Source organism: Neoarthrinium moseri (assembly GCF_022829205.1).
Source record: "Neoarthrinium moseri strain CBS 164.80 chromosome Unknown scaffold60_Wmoseri_CBS_16480, whole genome shotgun sequence".
NCBI classification, from domain to species: domain Eukaryota; kingdom Fungi; phylum Ascomycota; class Sordariomycetes; order Amphisphaeriales; family Apiosporaceae; genus Neoarthrinium; species Neoarthrinium moseri.
This window is the reverse complement of record NW_026055174.1, coordinates 13,947-33,386: the sequence shown is the minus strand read 5'-3', so window position 1 is coordinate 33,386 and position 19,440 is coordinate 13,947. Positions and strand designations below refer to the sequence as shown.

At 51.7% G+C, this 19,440-nt stretch overlaps 7 protein-coding genes across 7 annotated transcripts; 4 read left to right on the top strand and 3 right to left on the bottom strand.

The window, feature by feature from the left end:
- Positions 1-638: 638 nt before the first annotated feature.
- On the top strand, positions 639-2,235 carry JN550_010867 (uncharacterized protein; the record flags this gene model as incomplete). The annotated part of the gene is made up of 2 exons (XM_049309169.1): positions 639-988; positions 1,044-2,235. 2 exons carry the CDS (start codon positions 639-641, stop codon positions 2,233-2,235), a joined length of 1,542 nt encoding a protein of 513 aa, XP_049167107.1.
- Positions 2,236-3,296: 1,061 nt separating this feature from the next.
- On the top strand, positions 3,297-5,048 carry JN550_010866 (uncharacterized protein; the record flags this gene model as incomplete). Its single annotated transcript, XM_049309168.1, has 2 exons — positions 3,297-3,497; positions 3,552-5,048. 2 exons carry the CDS (start codon positions 3,297-3,299, stop codon positions 5,046-5,048), a joined length of 1,698 nt encoding a protein of 565 aa, XP_049167106.1.
- A 207-nt stretch (positions 5,049-5,255) lies between these two features.
- JN550_010865 (uncharacterized protein) lies at positions 5,256-5,828 on the bottom strand (the record flags this gene model as incomplete). The annotated part of the gene is made up of 1 exon (XM_049309167.1): positions 5,256-5,828. The coding sequence occupies one exon, from the start codon at positions 5,826-5,828 to the stop codon at positions 5,256-5,258; it is 573 nt and encodes a 190-aa protein (XP_049167105.1).
- An 865-nt stretch (positions 5,829-6,693) lies between these two features.
- JN550_010864 (uncharacterized protein) lies at positions 6,694-8,793 on the top strand (the record flags this gene model as incomplete). Its single annotated transcript, XM_049309166.1, has 6 exons — positions 6,694-7,094; positions 7,157-7,734; positions 7,864-8,127; positions 8,185-8,286; positions 8,340-8,423; positions 8,474-8,793. 6 exons carry the CDS (start codon positions 6,694-6,696, stop codon positions 8,791-8,793), a joined length of 1,749 nt encoding a protein of 582 aa, XP_049167104.1.
- A 458-nt stretch (positions 8,794-9,251) lies between these two features.
- On the bottom strand, positions 9,252-10,731 carry JN550_010863 (uncharacterized protein; the record flags this gene model as incomplete). Its single annotated transcript, XM_049309165.1, has 7 exons — positions 9,252-9,674; positions 9,740-9,790; positions 9,849-10,176; positions 10,227-10,418; positions 10,472-10,479; positions 10,540-10,547; positions 10,605-10,731. The coding sequence occupies 7 exons, from the start codon at positions 10,729-10,731 to the stop codon at positions 9,252-9,254; spliced, it is 1,137 nt and encodes a 378-aa protein (XP_049167103.1).
- A 2,918-nt stretch (positions 10,732-13,649) lies between these two features.
- Positions 13,650-14,826, top strand: JN550_010862 (uncharacterized protein; the record flags this gene model as incomplete). The annotated part of the gene is made up of 3 exons (XM_049309164.1): positions 13,650-13,915; positions 13,968-14,355; positions 14,422-14,826. 3 exons carry the CDS (start codon positions 13,650-13,652, stop codon positions 14,824-14,826), a joined length of 1,059 nt encoding a protein of 352 aa, XP_049167102.1.
- A 2,248-nt stretch (positions 14,827-17,074) lies between these two features.
- JN550_010861 (uncharacterized protein) lies at positions 17,075-17,685 on the bottom strand (the record flags this gene model as incomplete). The annotated part of the gene is made up of 2 exons (XM_049309162.1): positions 17,075-17,186; positions 17,240-17,685. The coding sequence occupies 2 exons, from the start codon at positions 17,683-17,685 to the stop codon at positions 17,075-17,077; spliced, it is 558 nt and encodes a 185-aa protein (XP_049167101.1).
- Between the last annotated feature and the right edge of the window lie 1,755 nt (positions 17,686-19,440).

Sequence of the window (19,440 nt, the reverse complement as noted above, 5' to 3'; positions counted from 1 at the left end):
ATTGCTCTCGAATGACAGACAGTCAGATACTCTCCCTGGCGACACTGGACCACTCCATTATCTTGCATAACTCCCTCTAACTAATCCGTCCTTGTCGACTGGTACCCTTGGGGTGCACACCATGTTTACGTGCCAGGTACTTCGTACTTACCAATGTAACTAGGGGGTTTTCCTTTTTGGTCCCTTGCCAGCGCCTCGCCCCCCACTGTATAAAGCTGAGTTGGGAAGACTTGGGCAGGGCTAGTCGACGGGGCTATATTAACTTTCGGTCCCACCCTTGGCCTTCAACACCGAGTCTTCCTACTTATGTATTGACCCCATCAGGCCCGAGGTTGTGCTTCGCTCGTCGTTCCTTGTCTTCACCACTTTCATTTTCACCGGCTGAGTCCGACTTCCCATTCATTTGCCAAACAGTCTTTGTTTGTCCTTTCATTCTCCTGTTGACAGGCCACACGTGCACACATTGTCAACCCAAATCACCAACGATTTCGACCTCGAGTCATAGCTGAGCTGAGCTAAATACTTTCCCTCCTGGTGCTCCGGTATCACCATAAACCATTTTCGATTCGAAACAATAGACACTTGAGAGTCTAGAGATATCTGTAACCCATACTTGAACCAACATCCCAACATCCACAATGAGAGCCCCAACAACGACTGTGTTGGCTTCTATTGCCACTTTGGCAGCCGCTGCCCAAAATGAACGTACATTCGCAGTCCTTCGATTCGATGGTGACGGGTTCATGACCGAAGGCAGGGTAGATCCCATTATCAATCCCGGAACGGCTGCTTCTCACTTCCACGGAATCATGGGTGGAAATGCCTTTGGGACCACTGTCGTCGGCGACCAACTTCTTTCCTCGACCTGCACCAATGCCAAGATCAAGAACGACAAGAGCAACTACTGGGCTCCTCAGGTGTATTTTCAGGACCCCAAGAACGGGACTTTCACCAAAGTGCCTTTGTTCTACATGAACGTCTACTACTTGTAAGCACCCTTCGGAATCAAGTGTACGGGGACCATGTGTTGATCATAACGGCAGCTTCGAACCAACAGATGACGAGATCAAGTCTTTCCCTCCGGGGCTGAAGATGGTAGTTGGTGACGCCAAGACCCGCGATCCTCCTGCGTTCGGTGGTGGAAGCAACCTGAACCCCGATTCCGGGCCTATCCAACCTGTCCAGTTCACCTGCCCACGTACCAGCTATAACCCGCCTTCTTATCCCGCAGACTCGGATGGATCCATGGCAGGCATGCAAGATCCGCATAACCAGGGTGCCGGTGCTGGTTTCCCTCTTTACCCTTGTGACACCAGCGGCGCGCCTCTCCGAGCGGATATCCATTTCCCCTCATGCTACAACCCCGAGGTCGGGCTCGAGGATTACAAGAATAACATGGCTTGGCCCACAGTCACAAACGGCAAGCAGAACTGCCCGTCCGGTCACATCCACGTTCCTCACATCTTCTTCGAGCTGTACTGGAACACGCCCAAGTTCGATCATCTGTGGACACCTGACGGCAAGAACCAGCCTTTCGTACTGGCCAACGGTGACCGCACTGGGTTTAGCTCTCACGCCGATTTCATATCTGGATGGGATGAGACCACGCTTAAGACCATTATTGATACGTGTAACGTTGGTTCCATTGGTATGCAAACTTGCCCAGATATCCCTGGCGGCTTGAACACCGACATGAACTGTAAAATCGACTCGCCCATTGTGGAAACCCTCAGTCTTGAGGGGCCCCTCTTGGCGCTTCCTGGAAATAACCCAGTGTCTGGCTGGGGCGTGAATGGCGACTCCAGCGGCAGCGGCTCCTCCGACGATGCTGGGTCGTACCCGGCGTCAGGTACCGTTCAGCAGTCAACCGCCAAAGCAACTTCAGCAGGCTCTCAAGCAACATCCAATACAGCCATTTCTGATGCCCAAACGAGCAGCCCTGCAGAAGTCTCCGTAGGGCACAGTGTTGGTCTTGGCGGCCAGAAGGGCAAGGCTCCCTCCACGTCTGAACTGCCCGAGGCCGTTGGTAACTACGCCACCACTGGAACGGTGGTGGCAGCCGATCAACCGTCGATTCCGGCCGCTGCTAATGGCCCTGCGGTTTCTACCGTCTGGGACATCGTCACCGTGACCCAGACTCAAACTGTTTACGCCGAGGCAAGCGCGCACGTCAAGAGACAGAACCATGGACACCTGGCTCGTCACCGCCGATCTGGTCACTTGGGAAGATCATGAAACAACCAACTTCAATTCTTGTATACATACTCTAGGGAGAGGCGCAGGGAACAGGGTGATAGAAAAGGGGGCTGGATTTGGCATCGGCTCGGGGTCTGTATATTGGATATGTCACGACGCTACGAAATAGCCATCGCCGTGTTGAGTTTTGCACTGCCACTTCGATTCTGCTGTCTCCATTATTTTCTTCGATTCGAGGGGCATAACACAATGCAGCAGCATGTAGGGTTTGCCTGCCTACAACTTGTAGGCTCTCTTTAGATCAGCTACCTAGCAGACACTCAGCCACCACTTGAGAGGCCGAGCTTCATATACCGGTATTCAAATGTATAGATCATGACAAACCTTTACCGTCAACGCTTGTGTCACATCAACGGACATATCGGATGGTCATTTAGAATGGGATCAAGGGACACGGCAAGAGGCAACTGACGAAAGGCAGAAGGCTCTGGTGCAGCACATTCTCGTAGTAGCAACAGAGCAAGCCGCGGCTCTGGGAGGCCCTACGGTCTCTATCAGGGACAGCTAGTACTGGGCATCACATTCTTGGGCGCATGCAGCCGTTTGGACTTGATTTCCAACCGAATTCTCTTGAGGATCAACTCATTCTCATACTCGGATTTTTCACGTTCTTTGCTGGTGAGCCGGAAGCATGATGCCAGGGGCCGGGTTGCGATGGCGCTCGATGCATGCGCGCGCCAAAGTCGGTTGATTGGCTGTGATGTGATGACTGGTTGAGGCTTCAGTGAGAGCTCGCGCCCGGGTTTCTTTCAGACCACTTGTGAACCAGCGCCGGCTCTATTCTTGCAGTTACCTTGCTTGTCCCAGGAGAGAAAAAAAAAAAAAAAAAAAGAAGCCAGAGAGGAAATGCAGTTTTTTTGGAGGGCTGTTCACGGGCGTTTCCAATTGGACAGAAACGGGACATCTTCGGGTGGGTCTGGTTATTTTTCCTTGTGGTTGGCTGAAAAGCTTCGACCTACAATTTCCAGGTGTTCTGGAATTGGCCCTTGCAACGACCTTCAGCGTGCCATGACACCATAGATCAATGACAGGATTTCATCATGTCTTTATACTATGAGACAGCCGAGGTACTATCCCTGCCGGCCTCTACGGGCGGCAGCCTGAAGAGTCGTGTCTTTGGGAAGAAGGATCACAAAACCGCACCTCAGCAGATCTACGCCCTAGCTGCAGAAACGTGCAAGTGGAGCTCTGTTCTGAAGGAGGTCATTGAGAACGCAGACATTCTCCGTCTCGAGCGCAAGGTGAGACTGTTGCGATCCTGTTTATTCGCTCTTCAGCTCGCTAAAACTACCCAGCTCACTCCTGTCCTGGCCCTTTTGCTGGTGCACGACTTGCTCCTCTCGAAAGGCGGCATCGCTCTCCCTGCTTCGCACGGGCTGAGAGCATCCATTGAGCGTCACAAGGCCCGCCTGGCGTCAGAGTTGACTAGAGCCAGAATCAAGAGGAAAGCGGCATCCATAGATGCCCTGCGCCAACAGGTCGAGGCAGAATCAGCAAAGTCAACCCCCCAGCATCCTCGCTGGGTACGGGTCAATGCTCTCCTATCATCGCTCGAGGAGCAGCTGGAAAGTACTTTCAAAGCCTTCGAAAGAGTTTATGCAATTGGAGACGTTACTTTAACGAGTAAAAACTCATTATACATCGATGAGCACGTCCCGAATCTTATCGCCATCACGCCAAGCTTCCAGATCATCAAAACAAACGCCTATAAGACAGGTGCCATTATACTCCAGGACAAGGCATCCTGCTTTCCCGCATACCTTCTTGACCCCCACGTCGAGGACGGAGACATCATTGACTCATGTGCGGCGCCAGGAAACAAGACAACACACCTCGCCTCGATAATCTCTTCTCACACACCTGAGACAGACGGCAGGCCGCCGAAAGTGTTCGCTTTCGAGCGCAACCCACACCGTGCCAAAACTCTAGAAAGCATGGTGAAGCTGGCTGGCGGGAACAAAATCATCCACGTTACACCCAGACAGGACTTTTTAAAGGTTGATCCCCAACACAAGCTCTACAAGAATGTCGGATGCCTCCTTCTTGACCCAAGTTGTTCCGGAAGCGGAATTGTTGGCCGCGAGGTGTTGCCCATTATTCACTTGCCGGAAGCAAAGGATTCTGTTGCCCCGAGACCTAAGAACAAAGAGGACCGTAAGCGGAAACGGGCGCCAGACGACACTGCGGAGCCAGAGGCACGGGTGTTGATTGACGACGATGGTCAACAGACTGTCGTGTCTTCTGAGCAGGAGCTACAAGCACGTCTAGACACCCTATCGTCATTCCAGCTAATGTTGCTGGAGCATGCATTCAAATTTCCAGCGGCGAAGAGAATTACATACTCTACTTGCTCGATTCATTCCCAGGAGAATGAGCAAGTCGTCATGAAGGCGCTACACTCCAATGTGGCGAGAGCTCGCGGTTGGCGAATACTAACACGAGACCGTCAAGTTCGGGGGATGAAGGAGTGGCCTGTTCGAGGAACAATCGATGGTGCTGATGGCGATCGAACCATTGCAGATGCCTGCATACGCTCCTATAACAATGATGGTATGGGCGTTATGGGCTTCTTTGTCGCAGCATTTGTTCGTGAGACGCCTGAAGGTATGGTTGACGACGAGGGGCCATATCTGCGTGACGAACAAGGTTGTATTGTCAGGGATGTACTGGGGATGCCGCAATCGAAGGCGAACGAGACCTCACAACGCTCAACAGCCACTTGTGACAACTCTGTAGCCGACGGAGACGGAAGTGAGAGCGACTCGGAGGAATGGGATGGTTTTGCTGATTAGCCTGGTACTCGAATTCGGGCGGGCAGCCAGCCTGTTGTTGGAGTCTATCCACTAATATCACATGAGCCTGGCCCCGAGCCGTCAGGAGGGAAGAGTCGAAACGGGCAGAGCAAGCATACCGGCATTCGGAACTGTACACCCATGTGCATATCATTGCTATAATTACGAACCCAGAATCCACATGCCGTAATGGGTTATCTGATGCCTTTAGACGCCAGGTGCGGCCTTGGATTCAAAGATGTTCCAGATGATAACCTTACCCCACGAATCCGGTCTGCACCAGTCTACGAGAATGTCTATCGAGTGTCGCAGATCACTATTACGGCGGCAAAGGTGGTTAAGCTTAAATTTACCGCTTCCTTGCGCAGGGGTACGAAGGAGAATGGCCAACGTGCAGACCGCCAATACTGATCGTTGGCCATGACGATGATGCACAACAATGACCAATCTCAAGTTCTCAATGGAGACGACCGCATAAACCCCCGTGTTGAAAGTGGACAGACGGCCTTTCCGGCGGATGGCTCCACCATTATGGCCGCGCCGTCTTGTAGTTTTTGTTGACAACTCGCCGACGGCCTTTTCGGTGACAGTGGCGTGCCGGTCGCCATCTGTAGCAGGATCGATAATAATCTGCACCTGGAACGAACCCGAAGATGGCCCTGAAAGCTTTGTCTTCAACCACTTTCGATAATCCCAGCCGTCAGGCAGTCGATTCCTCGCATACTTAAAAGGGATGTTGCTGGGCCAGAATGGTAGACAGTCCCCCGAGGACCTCGGCATCGTCAGCAATTATGGATACATTTTTATTTTTTCGCTCTTGTTCCAGGAAAAATCGCAAGCGCGATCCAGGAGGCGGCTGATAAGTTCCTTGTCGCGGATCCACTTCCGCGTGTCACTTAATTCCATGGCACATTCCCGACAAGGATGCCTGATACGATATGGGCACAGGATAGGGCCCATGCCGACATGCGACATCCAAGAGGCACTGGATGAGTTGTCCTTCTTTGTAGGTATTTGAACAGAGAGCATGACTTTGATCATGTTGATGCCATTGGTGAATCTCGTCTTCTTCAAATGTCGCTTCGGAAGATCGACGAGTGTGCGACAGGCATTACCTTTGGCGAGGCTGCAGCGGGCCGGGTCTTGGTAGATTCTAGCGTGGAGCTTAGAAGGTCGTTCTTTAGATTCCAAAGTTGAGTTGGCCCGAAAGGCCGTTCGACACAGTGGGTTCGCCCAAAGAGTCAGCCGAAACCACAAGGGTGTGGGTGTTTGGTGCTACGGTCTGTGCCGGAATTGGCGGAGGTGTATACTCATTCGGACCTAGCCGCAAATATCACTCGGCGTGAGGCCAACGAATTTCTAATCTCTAAAGAATCGCACATTGCCATCATGGAATACGGCCCACCAATTATGGGGCTCAGCTTATGGAACTCGGCCTGGTTTCTGTGCGGTAAGACAACGGTAACACCGCAATGGAGCACTGCAGGAACTCCGTGCCGAGGAATATATCTGCTGGGGCCCCAGGGGCATTCCTGCCCTGACCGATGATCTTGCCGTGTCTCTCACTTACCCGCTCGTGATCACCGTTCTAGTTTGCTCTGAGATCTTGATCGGCTATCTTATCTCGGGTTAGCTATCGCGAACGATGTCGTCGCAGCCGGTTTCGTCGTCTTCGTCCGTCACGGCCACCGAGCCGGGGCGAGACCTTGAGTCACAAAAGTCCCGGACACTTACCTCGCATTTCAAGCTGTTGCTGGACCAAGGTGGCGTTACTCCGGAGGTTTTGGCATGGAGATACAAGGGCCAGGGAACAGAAGAAGATCCCTTCGTGGTGGATTTCCTCGAGAACGACCCCAAGAATCCCATGGCATTCCCGCAATGGAAGAAGTGGACGATTACTATCATGCAGGCTTGGGCTGTCCTGGCGGTGGCTTTTGTGTCGACAGCGTTCTCGGGAGGAATCATCGAGGTGATTAGGGAGTTTCAAGTGGCTCAGATTATTGCCATCTTGGGAATCTCTCTTTTCGTTACCGGATTCGCGCTTGGGTAAGGAAATGCCGTACCTCTAGGATTTCGTTTGGTTCATTTCACTAACACTTAGCAACTAGACCCCTCCTGTGGGCTCCTCTATCAGAACTGTTTGGTAGACAGATTCTGTTCTTCGGAACGTACCTGGCACTGACGGCGTTCAATGCCGGAGCTGCTGCTGCCCCGAATATCCAAACCTTGATCGTACTTCGCTTCTTTGCCGGGACATTTGGCTCATCTCCCCTCACCAACGCCGGTGGTGTCATTGCTGATATGTTTTCGGCCTCCGAGCGAGGAATGGCCACCGCCGTCTTTGCCACAGCACCCTTCCTTGGCCCGAGTATTGGCCCAATCGCTGGTGGATTTCTGGGCGAGGTCTCTTGGAGATGGGTTGAAGGCCTCATGGCCTGTTTCACAGGTCTTTTGTGGATTATCTGCTCACTGTTCGTCCCCGAGACGTATGCGCCAGTAATTCTACGCCGGCGCGCGGAGAAGCTTTCGAAGTTGACAGGTCACTCCTACATGTCGAAGCTCGACGTTGGAAGACCCCGAAAGACCGTTGGCCAAGAATTCAGAGTCGCCCTAACACGACCTTGGATTCTATTGTTCCGAGAGCCCATTGTGTTGATGGTCTCGCTGTACATTGCTATAGTCTATGGTATGTCGCCTGAAGCTTCCAACCCCTTTTGGGTTACCACTATTCTCCGACGCAGAGCTTGGTCTCTACGGAACAAGTGTTCCCCGAATCGTAGTGTTGATGCATTGATTACTGATGCTTCATACACAGGTACATTGTATATGCTCTTCGCAGCCTTCCCGATTGTCTTCCAGCAGCTGCGCGGGTGGTCTCCCGGCATCGGAGGTCTAGCCTTCCTAGGAGTTGCTGTTGGTATGATGATCTCTGTCGGCTACAGCATGTATGACAACAAACGATACGCAAGGATCGCTGCTGCCCACGGCGGCCTCGCACCTGCTGAGGCCCGTCTTCCCGGCGCCATGATTGGGGCCGTGTTGCTACCTATCGGCTTGTTCTGGTTTGCATGGACCAACGGTCAGTTCCCATCAAGTCGCGTAGCCTTGTATTCAACTAACGGTGGTGAAATTATAGGCACGAACGTCCACTGGATTGTTCCTATCATCGCGTCCGGGTTCTTTGGAGCTGGTCTTGTTCTTGTATTTCTGAGCTTGTTGAATTATCTGATTGACAGCTGTAAGTGCCAGTCGATTGGCTATGTGGTTGGACTTTCACTAACGCTTCCCCAGACGTGATCTACGCTGCGTCAGTGCTGGCGGCCAACTCGGTTCTCCGATCCCTCTTTGGTGCAGCCTTCCCACTCTTTACGACAAGTAGGCAGATTCCCAAGTCCACTCCAATACTAGCGCTAATTTCATTTCAGACATGTACAAGAACCTGGGAATACACTGGGCCAGCTCGGTTCCAGCTTTCTTGGCATTGGCCTGTCTTCCGTTCCCGTTCTTGTTCTACCGTTATGGAGAGGCCATCCGACTCAAGTGCAAGTTCGCTGCTGAGGCTGCCGAGGTCCTGGCAAAGATGCGTGGCAGCACCGCCGACGACGAACCGACTGTTGCTGAACTGGTAGACGTTGAAGAAAAGCAATTTCCCCACGAGACAACAAGAGGCGTGATGTCTGACACCAGCACGGTTGTAAGTCAAGCAGGCGTGATCGACACTCCAATCAAGAGCCAAGAGAAGTAAAGGAAAAGGGGGGTGACTCAAAGAGTGGCCGAGCTATACTATTTGTTTCGGTTTCGAAAAGCATTTAAAATGCATAGCGACTGGGTTTGGGTGGTGGGTGGCATTGCATCAAGTGGCGTTCGGCAGTATTTGGGGCACGGATCAGGGTTACAGATCCACATATAGACAGATACCACATGATTTCTTGCTATTTCCTTTTCAAGATGAGAATAACTATATTAAATAATATCAAATTCAGCTAGAAAATAAGCACCGTTTTTGTTGAAAGATGCAATGCGGTTTGGGGGCCACCGTAGACTTCATGCACACTGGCTTATACAAGACCGAACAAGCACACACGCAGGCACTGCAAGAAATTGTCGAGAAAACTGCCGATTAACCTGAAAATACAAAACTATCGACGGTGTATGGCCATGTATTCCACATTAAAAATCTCCAATTAATGAGATGTCAAGGCATCACAGCTCATCGCGACCAATATTAATCTTCATGCCTGGAAAGCTCCTCATGGAAACTTTGCGTGTGGCCTTGATTCGACCGGGTGTGTCAGCCCTTGGCACTGGAGTAGCGCCAGCAGGCGTCCAAGGGTCGATTCGTCCTTGCCAAACGTCCAATCCCCATTGCTGCAAAGCGCGGGAGTTGATGGGTTGGCCTTTAGGATAAGGATAGATCCTGTTTGTCGATAGCTGGTGGACTGCACCAGATGGGAAGACGCCTGCCTCAAGACCAAGCTTGGCTGGTAGTTCCGGAAACTCCAATGGGTCGACCGTGACCATGGTCAGTGATTTGTATTGGCTGCGAGCCAGCTTCTTCAGCGACTGCCGCAGCTCTGTGCGCTCGGCCTCTGTTTCGGCGAATACATACACCATAGGCCACTCGCGCTATATAGGGCGTAGTTGCATGAGTTATAGACCTCGGAATTCTTTGGGGGCACTGGCCAACTTACGTCTAGGAAACGCTGGTGGGTATGGGGAAGCAACTCGCCGATAATAGGACGCTGTTTTGTATAAGTCAGCCTTTCAGCAATGCTTGGGGAAGGGGAAGGGGTTCCATACCGATGCCTCTTTAACAAAAGACTCCAATGATTGTTGATCAAGCTTCCCTTTGAAAACTTTAGTATCGCCGTCAATAGGTTTGTAGCACTTGATAGCCGGGGCTTGTAGTTCCTCTGATGCGCGACTTTCTGCGTCGGTGCTGATGCCAAAGGTGAATTCGGCAGAAAATGCTTCTGCCACATCCTGGAACACAGCTCGAGACTCTACATCCTCCGGGTCGATATAGGCTATAAATACCGTCTCATCTGCTGATCTGAACGCAGTGAGGGACGTGATGTCGACATCAGAAAGGACAGGTCGTTGCGTCCTTTCAAGCCAAGCTAGAATACTGTGTAGCGGTTAGGTATTTGACACGAGCAGCTATCTCCCTCAGCTTACGCTGTAGCCCTTCTGGGTCCCTGGAATTTCGATGTAGCCTCGCCATTATTGAACAGCTTCACGGTAGGATATGCCGAGTCTGTATGGGGTTTGCAGGCATCGGCATTAGCAACACAGTCGATGCTAAGCAGAGGGATGTTTGCTTCAGATGCAGCTCCCTCCCACTGTGTCTCTAACGACTGTGATTTTGCTCTGCAGACGGTCAGCGCCACGCTGGGCCAGATTACTTCCTGACCTGGACTTACTCCGATGGCTGATATTACCCTCCTTGGTCAGGATACTCATTCTGCTTTAAGGGTGAAGGGCCACTCACAGCGATGACTGCAAGCTGTTAGTTTGATGTCCGAGCTTAGTCGGCCTTTGATCCGCAATACTCACAAGCTACAGCAACTAGGCTTGACTCCTTGAACTTGCTCTCTAGTTCAATGGGGGACACCAGTCCCCAGGCGTTGGCGCAGACTACCAAAGTGGCTAGCCAGCTGACGATCCACATGCATGCGACCATCTTTAGTCCGGGCACAAGGTGTCTTCTTCGTGGTGAGGATCTCCGCAGTGATGCTCAAGCCAACGTTAGTATTTCTCGCAGCCTGTTCTCGGGAGCTTCGACGACAAAACTGGGATTCTCTGGAGATTGCAATGGTTTCATCTCATCAGGGTTCGGATCAATGCTTGCAGGGCTTAGCGCCTTATCCTATGGACAGGGGTAGCACAAACTCGATTTGAGCCACATCAGTCGCACATAACACAGTTACTTGAATCATCGCCACGCAGCAAGCCTTGGGATACGTTGAGCTTCACCAATTTAATGGCCTTACACAACCCTCAAACGAAAGCAGACGATACTGAGAGACACGGCGCATGGCTCAAATCTTGACTTATCAAACCTCAACTCTCTGACTTGATCGCACCGACTTGGGTTCAGATTTCTGTAATACCGTAGCTAGCAACTCTTTACGTTCTATAAACTTGTACCCTACAGGTAAACTGATTCCTTTCAGCATCCTGTAATAATGTCCAGCCTTCCATCACGAAGCTCATCATGCTGCAACTATGCCCCCTCGGTTCACGCCATGAGTAGCCTTGAATCTCACAGTGGCACGTCCCCTGCTCGATATGCTTCACATTACCATCCGTGTGGTAGATGTTTTTGTAATTAATAAAAAAAAAAATTAAAAAAACTAGTTTTATGTATCCGATACAACATTTATGTGTCCGTGAACTGCGCCGCATGGATCCTTCATGTTGGCTCCGCAAAGCAAGCAGCTTGGCAAGAGGATGGAAGTGTGCGCCGCATCTCGAGCCTAGGCCGGCCATTATGCGAATCTGCCAATGTACTTATGTATGTAATGGCCTCTGCCTGTGCTCGGTGCAATTGATATTTCCGTCAATGGGACAGCAAGGCTAGCGTAATTGCGTTGCTTGTCGCGAAGCTCGTCCTGAGCTTTGCATAGTTGGCATCGCTGAGTGACTTGTGAAATTAGAGTAAATTACAGTAGAGCCAACATGATCCATTTCTCAACAGCAAAACTACAGTGGGCATGTGCCTTGGAGGCTCTTGAACTTGAATGTCCACTAGCTCCTTTGGGAACAGGACAATTTAGGTAACTTAGGGAATTTGAAGCTGACTCGGGCCAACCGACCAAATCATGGCCACCGAAGTGTTGCCTATCTTTTCGGTCATGTACTCAAAGTAATGTGCAGGAGACGAATCAACCAGTCGCTCAAAATCTTAGAGGAAAAGGTCTTGGTAAATGAACTTGTGCCGATCATCGGAACGCCGCCGGTGAGAAGGATTCTCTTTCCAGCCATGCCAGGTAGCACTTTGCAATCAATAAGGGCAGCAACAATCCAGCTCGATGGCCGGTGGAAAAGACCCAAGCTAGCTGTATTGCGGGTAAGAAAAATTGCGGCATCTCTGTGCCATTGCTAGTCCTATTCAAAAGGCGATCATAGCGTAGGGCTTACATAAAATGGAAGTAGCCTCCAGCTTTATGGCGAGCTATGAGAAATAAGGTGATGATGATCTGCACTTCCGAGTCAACGCAACACAGGCTTGGCGTTAGTAAGCTACTCTGGAGCGCAAAAAACGTCCGAATCTCAGAAGGCCGATCAGCGGATCTGGATTGCCCTGGGCATTTACGGCCTCGGCGGGTACCCGTCCGATTGCCTGTGTTGCCGGCACCGGCTAGCGGATGCATACTCAAGTTTGCCCCCAGGCCGGCATGGGTCTCCCCATATGGGGCGTTCATAGGTAAAATACGCCCCCGGCACTCATAGCGTGGCATTGAAGAGTAATCATTGCAGTCAGTTGTATGCAGCATTTTGTGCAGTGTTGACGCCACTTCCCCACCCTGGTAGGCAGCATGTAGTGTTTACCTCTGGCTCCGCGTCGAGTTGCTCGAGCCGGATATATTCCTGAGACCTCACCATAGTATAGGCATTACCATATTGCTCTCAAGTCCTCCCAGCAAACCGTATCTACGCCGTATGTGCCAAGGCACCCCGGGTTGTCAATCTCCGTCTAGTAGTAGCTTGTAGCGCTGACACATGCTCGGGCGGTCACAGTCGGACCGTTCAGAAATCTCCTATTGCCGACCGTCGTTCTGCTAAAGCCAGATCGATTCACTGTGAGAAAATCAATAGATCCAGACGCTACGTGACTTGCTGGTGGTAGGCTGGTAGGAATACCCCCCGACCTGATGTATGAGGTTCCAAGCAAGCGCTTGAAAGACGCCCTGAGTCTTCTATTTCTAATGGGGTTTTGAGGACCATTGCTAACGGCACTTACTCGCGAGTCGTTCAGCAGTTCAGAGGCATGAAGCCGTAGCCATATCGTACAGGCAAAGTTCTTTTGTCCCCTCAAGACCAGGCATTAGGTCGAGAACGTCTTAGAAGCCCAACTAGACCCGGCTGCTTGGTTTAGTGTCTATCTGAGTTTGCCGGCGCTGCTAGTGCACAGATCCGGGTAAGCCCGATCCATCACATTTAGTCCTAAATTGTTCCAAGAGAATCCCTTGGCTTGCTTGATTTTGCCATGGTGCCGGTCTAAACCTCGTGGGCCGCTAGGTCCAAGCACCGGTTTCCTCTTTCAGGAACTGTCATAGAGTCGTGCAGCCGCCACGTGACGGGGCTGACCTTGTAATGCTACACGGGGAATGTTGGTTACGCTAAGCCGATAGCCCAGAACGACAGAAGCTTTACGTGATTCTAGAGATGACATGACTTGCCATCAACGCGAATGGCAGAATCAGGAAGCCAGCGGACCCCTATGGGGGCGGGACCCCTATCTGAAGGGCACCCTATATCTCGACCGCATTGCAATGCATTTTGTGACTCCGGATTCCCTTTCCCATCCGTTCTTCTTTACAGCACCTCTATAACACCGTGTTGCAGGAACTCCGGCCTGTTACAGTGGAATTCGCCATGGCTCAAAGGGGATTCCTCGTGCCAGAATGGTACCACACAGACCCTCCCACGGATGAGGACATGAACATCGCCAGTATCATCTGGGGGTTTTCACTGTCCTGCGCCTGCTTTACCTTTGTGAAGGGTGCGCGGCAAAGTTGGATCTCTTACAGAAGGACCAAAAACGTCAACGCATATGTTGTCATGATATGGCTTGAATGGTTAGCCTGTCTGGTTATTTCTGTGATCAGCTGGCTGTTTTTGAGGGGTGTCATCCCTATAAGGTACGCCCCGCTGATAGCTCTTTATCGGTGCATTCAACTCACAGACTGCTAGCTTCTGGTTCGCTTTCTTCCTTCTCTGCCTGTGGGTGATACAGATCCAATGCATCATGCAAATCATCATCAACCGAATCGCCCTCCTCATGGTCCGCCAAGAAAAAGCACGCAAAATCCGTTGGACCGTTTTCGCCATCATCTCTGCCATAAACATCAGCGTTTTCTGTATCTGGATTCCCGCCAGGTTGCAAATCAGCGAGACTTATGTCAATGTCAACAATGTGTGGGATAGGTGCGAGAAGGCCATTATCGCCATCGTCGACATGGGTCTGAACTTCTACTTCATTCACCTAGTCCGGGCGAAGCTCATTGCCAACGGCCTCACGAAGTATACAAGGCTCTTCCACTTCAACCTGGGCATGATCGCCATCTCACTGGCACTTGATGTATGCAACCCTCCAAGGAGGCGAAAGAGAGTCGATGTTTGATATGAACACTAACATCTCAATCAGATTATCCTCATTGGTGTCATGTCCCTTCCGAACAGCGTCATCTACGTTCAGTTCCACCCCCTCATCTACTTGGTGAAACTACACATCGAGATGAACATTGCGGATCTCATTGCCCGCGTGGTCAAGGCATCGAACCCGCACCAGACGGGATCCTACGGTAACTCTCACTCGAACCGACATGAAGGAAGCCACAAGATGACCACGATGGTCCGTACTGGGCACAACACTGGCACACAGTCGCGAATTGACGAAGAAACTGAGGACTCATACCACCATAACCGCTTCCCCAAGGGTGGTATCCAGCGGACGATCGAGACCCAGGTTATCAGGGAGGATAAAGACGACGACGCCCAAAGCGAGTCGAGCTCCACCCGTGAGTTGCAGAAGCACTTCGCCATCGTGTAGTGTACAGCTTCGGCTGATGATAGTCATGGCAGCTACTTAGAATATAAAGGAGCAGTGAAAAGCGGGCGAGAGTGCGCCTTTCAAGGTTCACTTGCCCGACAACGAGGTACTTTGATATTTACCGTATACAACTTATCAGTACCAATTACTCAAATAATTAATAGTAACGGAAACAATCACCACCATTTGTTAAAAGAGTCCTCATTTGCAGAAAACCGTAATATAATGATCCTACGATCTGATCCGTGAATTCACTTGGCCAGCATGACCATCATACTCTCGTTGAGTAGTGGTTCTCTCACATAGCTTTTTTGCATATCCTTCACAAGGTATGAGACATCGGGGAAGCCTTGTCTCCAACCACTATATGCCCATAATTCCCGCATTGCACATACGACGGACAACGCGCCGAGTCCTAGTTCTGACCTTGGCTGGAGAGCTTTCGCTTCATCGGTGATTAAATTCCACGAGCAATAATCAGAGCTGGAGAGCAGCACCAAAATTGGTTATATATGCAAGTTCGCTCGTGTTCGTGTCGCACACCATTGATCCTTGAGTTACACACAATGACAAGGGGTGCCCCCGAGTAAACGCTAAACCAGCGCAGAACAACGAATCAACAGGTGCAGCATCTTCAGATAACCCTGACCATTTACTGGTGTATCCAACGCTGAGAGGACACGTCAGGTATCGAAGATAGAAGGTTGGGAATACATCCAAGATCTCTATATTACATCAACAAAGTTGCATAATAACAATTGCCTGTAGGCTCGTCTCATACTGACATCGCACTGAAGTTGACAGCCCCTTCGTATGAGCCCCTGAAGCTGCTCAGCAGCTGGCACTCTATGCGCTTATTCTTATCACTTGTGTGATTCAGTCACTATTGCTTCATATGCGCTCGAGCTTGAGTGGTAGACTTGGCTGACAGTCTACATAGCTTGGTTTGCTATGTGTCTTCCAAAGAAGTATTAGACTGCCTGGGGAAACCAAGTCACACCTACGCCATTGGACGTCCCAGTCTTTGGTGCTATTTCTGCTATGGCTGAGGTGTTTTCTTTACCTGTATATATCTTGTAACATCAAATCTACTTCACTGACGAAGCAAAATTTATGACCTGTAGAAACCGGGTAGTTATTACGTCAGCCTTTGCGTATAGAAGCGCAGTCACGCCAAAAGCAGTAATAGTGAAGGATGGTGGGATGCATTTGGCGTGTTATTTATCGCAGTTAATAGAGACATCTTGAGTGGACATCATTGGTCCGGCTGAGCTTATCAAAACAACCACAAGGAGGCGTGGAAAAAGGATAGTGACTTTGCAAAGCTATCACTTAGCGAACAGATAAATGGAGCGCGCGGTCGTTTGGCCACTGTAGAAGGTGTACTGGGGGGGAAAAAAAACATATAAAACAACGCCTGTCAACTGAAATCTTGTTTATCAGTCCATCTCGCCTGCGACGTGCCGAAAGGTGCGACCCGGCTTTCGAAAAAATAACCACAGAGTGACGTGTGACGAACCGGGCTATCGGAGCCGAATGCCGCGAGCCCCAGACAACGTCACCTCGTAAGAGTGAGTGAGTTTAGCTGCTATCATGGACTTGCCGCAGCAAGTCCAAGAACAAAATGAGCTTGCGATGATCTCTGCGGAAATGAACAGCTTTGCGACCGGACACCTGATATGGTCACCGGCCGTTGGGAGCAGGTCTGATTTTACTTTCGGAATGGCTGGCGTAGGACTTGGGCCTATCAGGGCCTCAGTTTCCCCATTGGTGAGCTCCTAAGCGGTATGCGGCACCCATACCCATGACGGGCCCTGTACGTACCTGCAGATAGTGCGTTTCAATTACAGGGGCAAGAAATTTGATGGAGTTGAAACCAAGCAGTGATCGCCGCCCCACGCATTCGGAAAGCCAGCGGTCGCTGGTCGGCAAGACTCACGGTACATGGGTAGCACCGCCCCGTCTTTTGCCCAGGTCGCATGTTTAGGATCTCACGGGAGGATATATTGGTTATTTTTGATAATGGGCCAAAAAGCGTAACAGTGATTGCAAAAACAGACGTCAATGGTTGTTTGTCATGAGGCATCCGACGCCCGTAAATACAATTAGAAAATTAGGTACATTGATAGTATTGACATGAAGTCGAATACCGAAGCCAGATTCAAAAAGGCCCGCTGGCTTCTTCCTCCTGGACTCCCCCGGGTATCATTGAGCAGCTGTGCAAATTCCTTCCAATGTTGAAAGAGATTTACATCATGACGGCGACGGCAAGACCGGCGGCAGCGGCGAAGAGGGAGCCAGCAACGCTTCCGGCACCGGCAGTGACGGGGTAGGTGGAGGAAGGCACGGCAGGGACGGTGCTGCGACGGGTCAGTAACTGCGAGCGGTGATGGTGTCCATCGGGATGACTTACGCGTTGTGGCCGGGGATGGTGGTGCCGGCGGAGGGCTTGGCCGAAGAAACGGTGTAGGGGGTGGCAGTCACGGTGGAGTAGATGACGGTCGGGATGCAGGTGGTGGTGGAGATGGTCAGGACCGAGGAGACACCAGTGGCAGGGCTGGTGCTCTTGCTCTCAACGGGGTAGCCGGAGGTGGCGGGCTTGACGGTGGTAGGGACGGCCGGGCCGGTGGTGGCCGGGTAGCTCACGGGGTAGGGAGCAGTGGTGTTGGCACTGGGGACAACCGGGTAAGAGCTGGAGGCAGGGCCGACGGGGTAGACCGAGCTGTAGGTGGCGGTCGAGCGGGCCGGGCAGTCAGTGACCTCAGGAGCGCAAGAGGTGACGGTGACGTAGTCCGTGGAGTAGACAGTCTTGGCCGAGACGGCACCAGCGAAGACAGCGGCAACGGTAGCGAAACGCATTTTGGCGGTGTTTTGGATTGTACGTTGAAAAAACGACGAGGTTGGTTGGTTGGTTGGTTGGTGGGTTTAAGAGAGCGTATAAGCGTGAAGCTTGAGCGTGGTTGTTTAAAGAATGGACGACCGAGGTCAAGTTGAGTCAGTTGAATTGGCTTGTTGGCTGGAGAGGGAAAGAAAGGAGAGATGGAACAAGGCGGACGACGGTCGGTATTAATAGGATAGGATAGACACACCCGCACAAGGCTACAAAGGATAGGAGGCAACGGACGGGGTTGTGGGAAATTACCTGAATAGCAAACTAAGGCGGACCGGGGCTCCCAAGCGCTGGTTGACATTGTGACCGCCGCTCCACCTAGGACGGGGTGAAGGGCATGGGAGAGGCAACCCCCCGGCAACCCTCCCCCCCTCCCCTCCCCTGGCCCATGGCTTGCAAACAGATTAAAGTTGTCATCGACAAGACCGTGCCTTTAGTCGTCTGGGCGCACGACGCAGCCGCCGTGGATGTGGATGGGGATGGGGAGAATCTTGACCGTCCATCGCGTGGCGCACACGACCTTGGACGATGCGATCTCACCTGATTTGCAGGCGTTCCGAGACACGGCTAGTACGCCCACTTCAGCAGCGAGTGCTGACCCAATGGCGCATCGCAGTCCGGCCTTCACTGCGAGATTGACCTTCCTCCGAGAAGGCGTGAGGGCCCTGGAGCGAATGCTGATTTGTGGTGCTTGACTTTTGGGATGACAAGGGGGGCTTACTCCATAAACCGCTGGGCTGATGGCTGTCTGCAATCTACGTGGTACAAAGTGGGACGCGTTCATTGAACCAGACCTTCGCACTACTTGGCTGCAAAGTATCTCCGAAATTCGTCCATCATCAGCACCAGACAGCGGCCCAAGCAGATTCAAGCAACTATAGAACGGGAATTGCATGCAATGGCGATAGGCTCTCGAGACAAGTGAACCCTCAAGAACAGCTCTCCATCCGACCTTTTTCGTTTCCTAACAGCATGAGGCTTTGACGTGACGTTCGCGACCCGAGGGCTGGACGAGAGACATACATCCTATAGTATGTGCCTAGATCGTTTTATTGCTCGAGTTAAGCAGCAATAAGCAAGAATTGGCACTTCATTTCCAATGAGAGTTGGAGACCCGACTGCCGACGGGACCCGAACTCAATAATGCTATTCCCACATGGCTGGAACATTCAACGGCAACGTTCGACCGCCACTCTGCTTCTACTCTTGTGCAGAACCAGAAAAGAAATGGCAGCACAGTTTGCGATGGCGAATCGTCAGCGTCTCTCTCATCGACGCTGGTCTGCCTGCCTTCCAGCATCGTGCGTGCTCACACGTGAGCTAGGATTCCCCGCGAAAACATCCGTCTACTTGAGCGCCAAGTACCTGAGGTAACCCAATGAATGCACCAGGGGTGGACAGACGCTCATCAGCAGTCGAATCCGACGAATCTATGGATCATTCGCGATGGGATGCCAAGGGGTGCCGGGGTGCTTTAGGGGTCCCTGTCCCGCCGGCCCAACCAGGAATGTGGAAAGGACAGGACCGGCCGCGCGTGGGCTGGAGGGGCAATGCAACAATTCGCCAACAGCAGCGGAGGATGGGGGAGCTAATGCAGGTACTGGCGCCCCTCCTATCCTGCGCCTTTTGCTCGGGGGTCACGTTCCCACGAACCAACGACGGAGAGAGCAGGAGAATCGCACGGCGTACGTTGGTAATTTCGTTTAGTCGCGACTTGGGATATG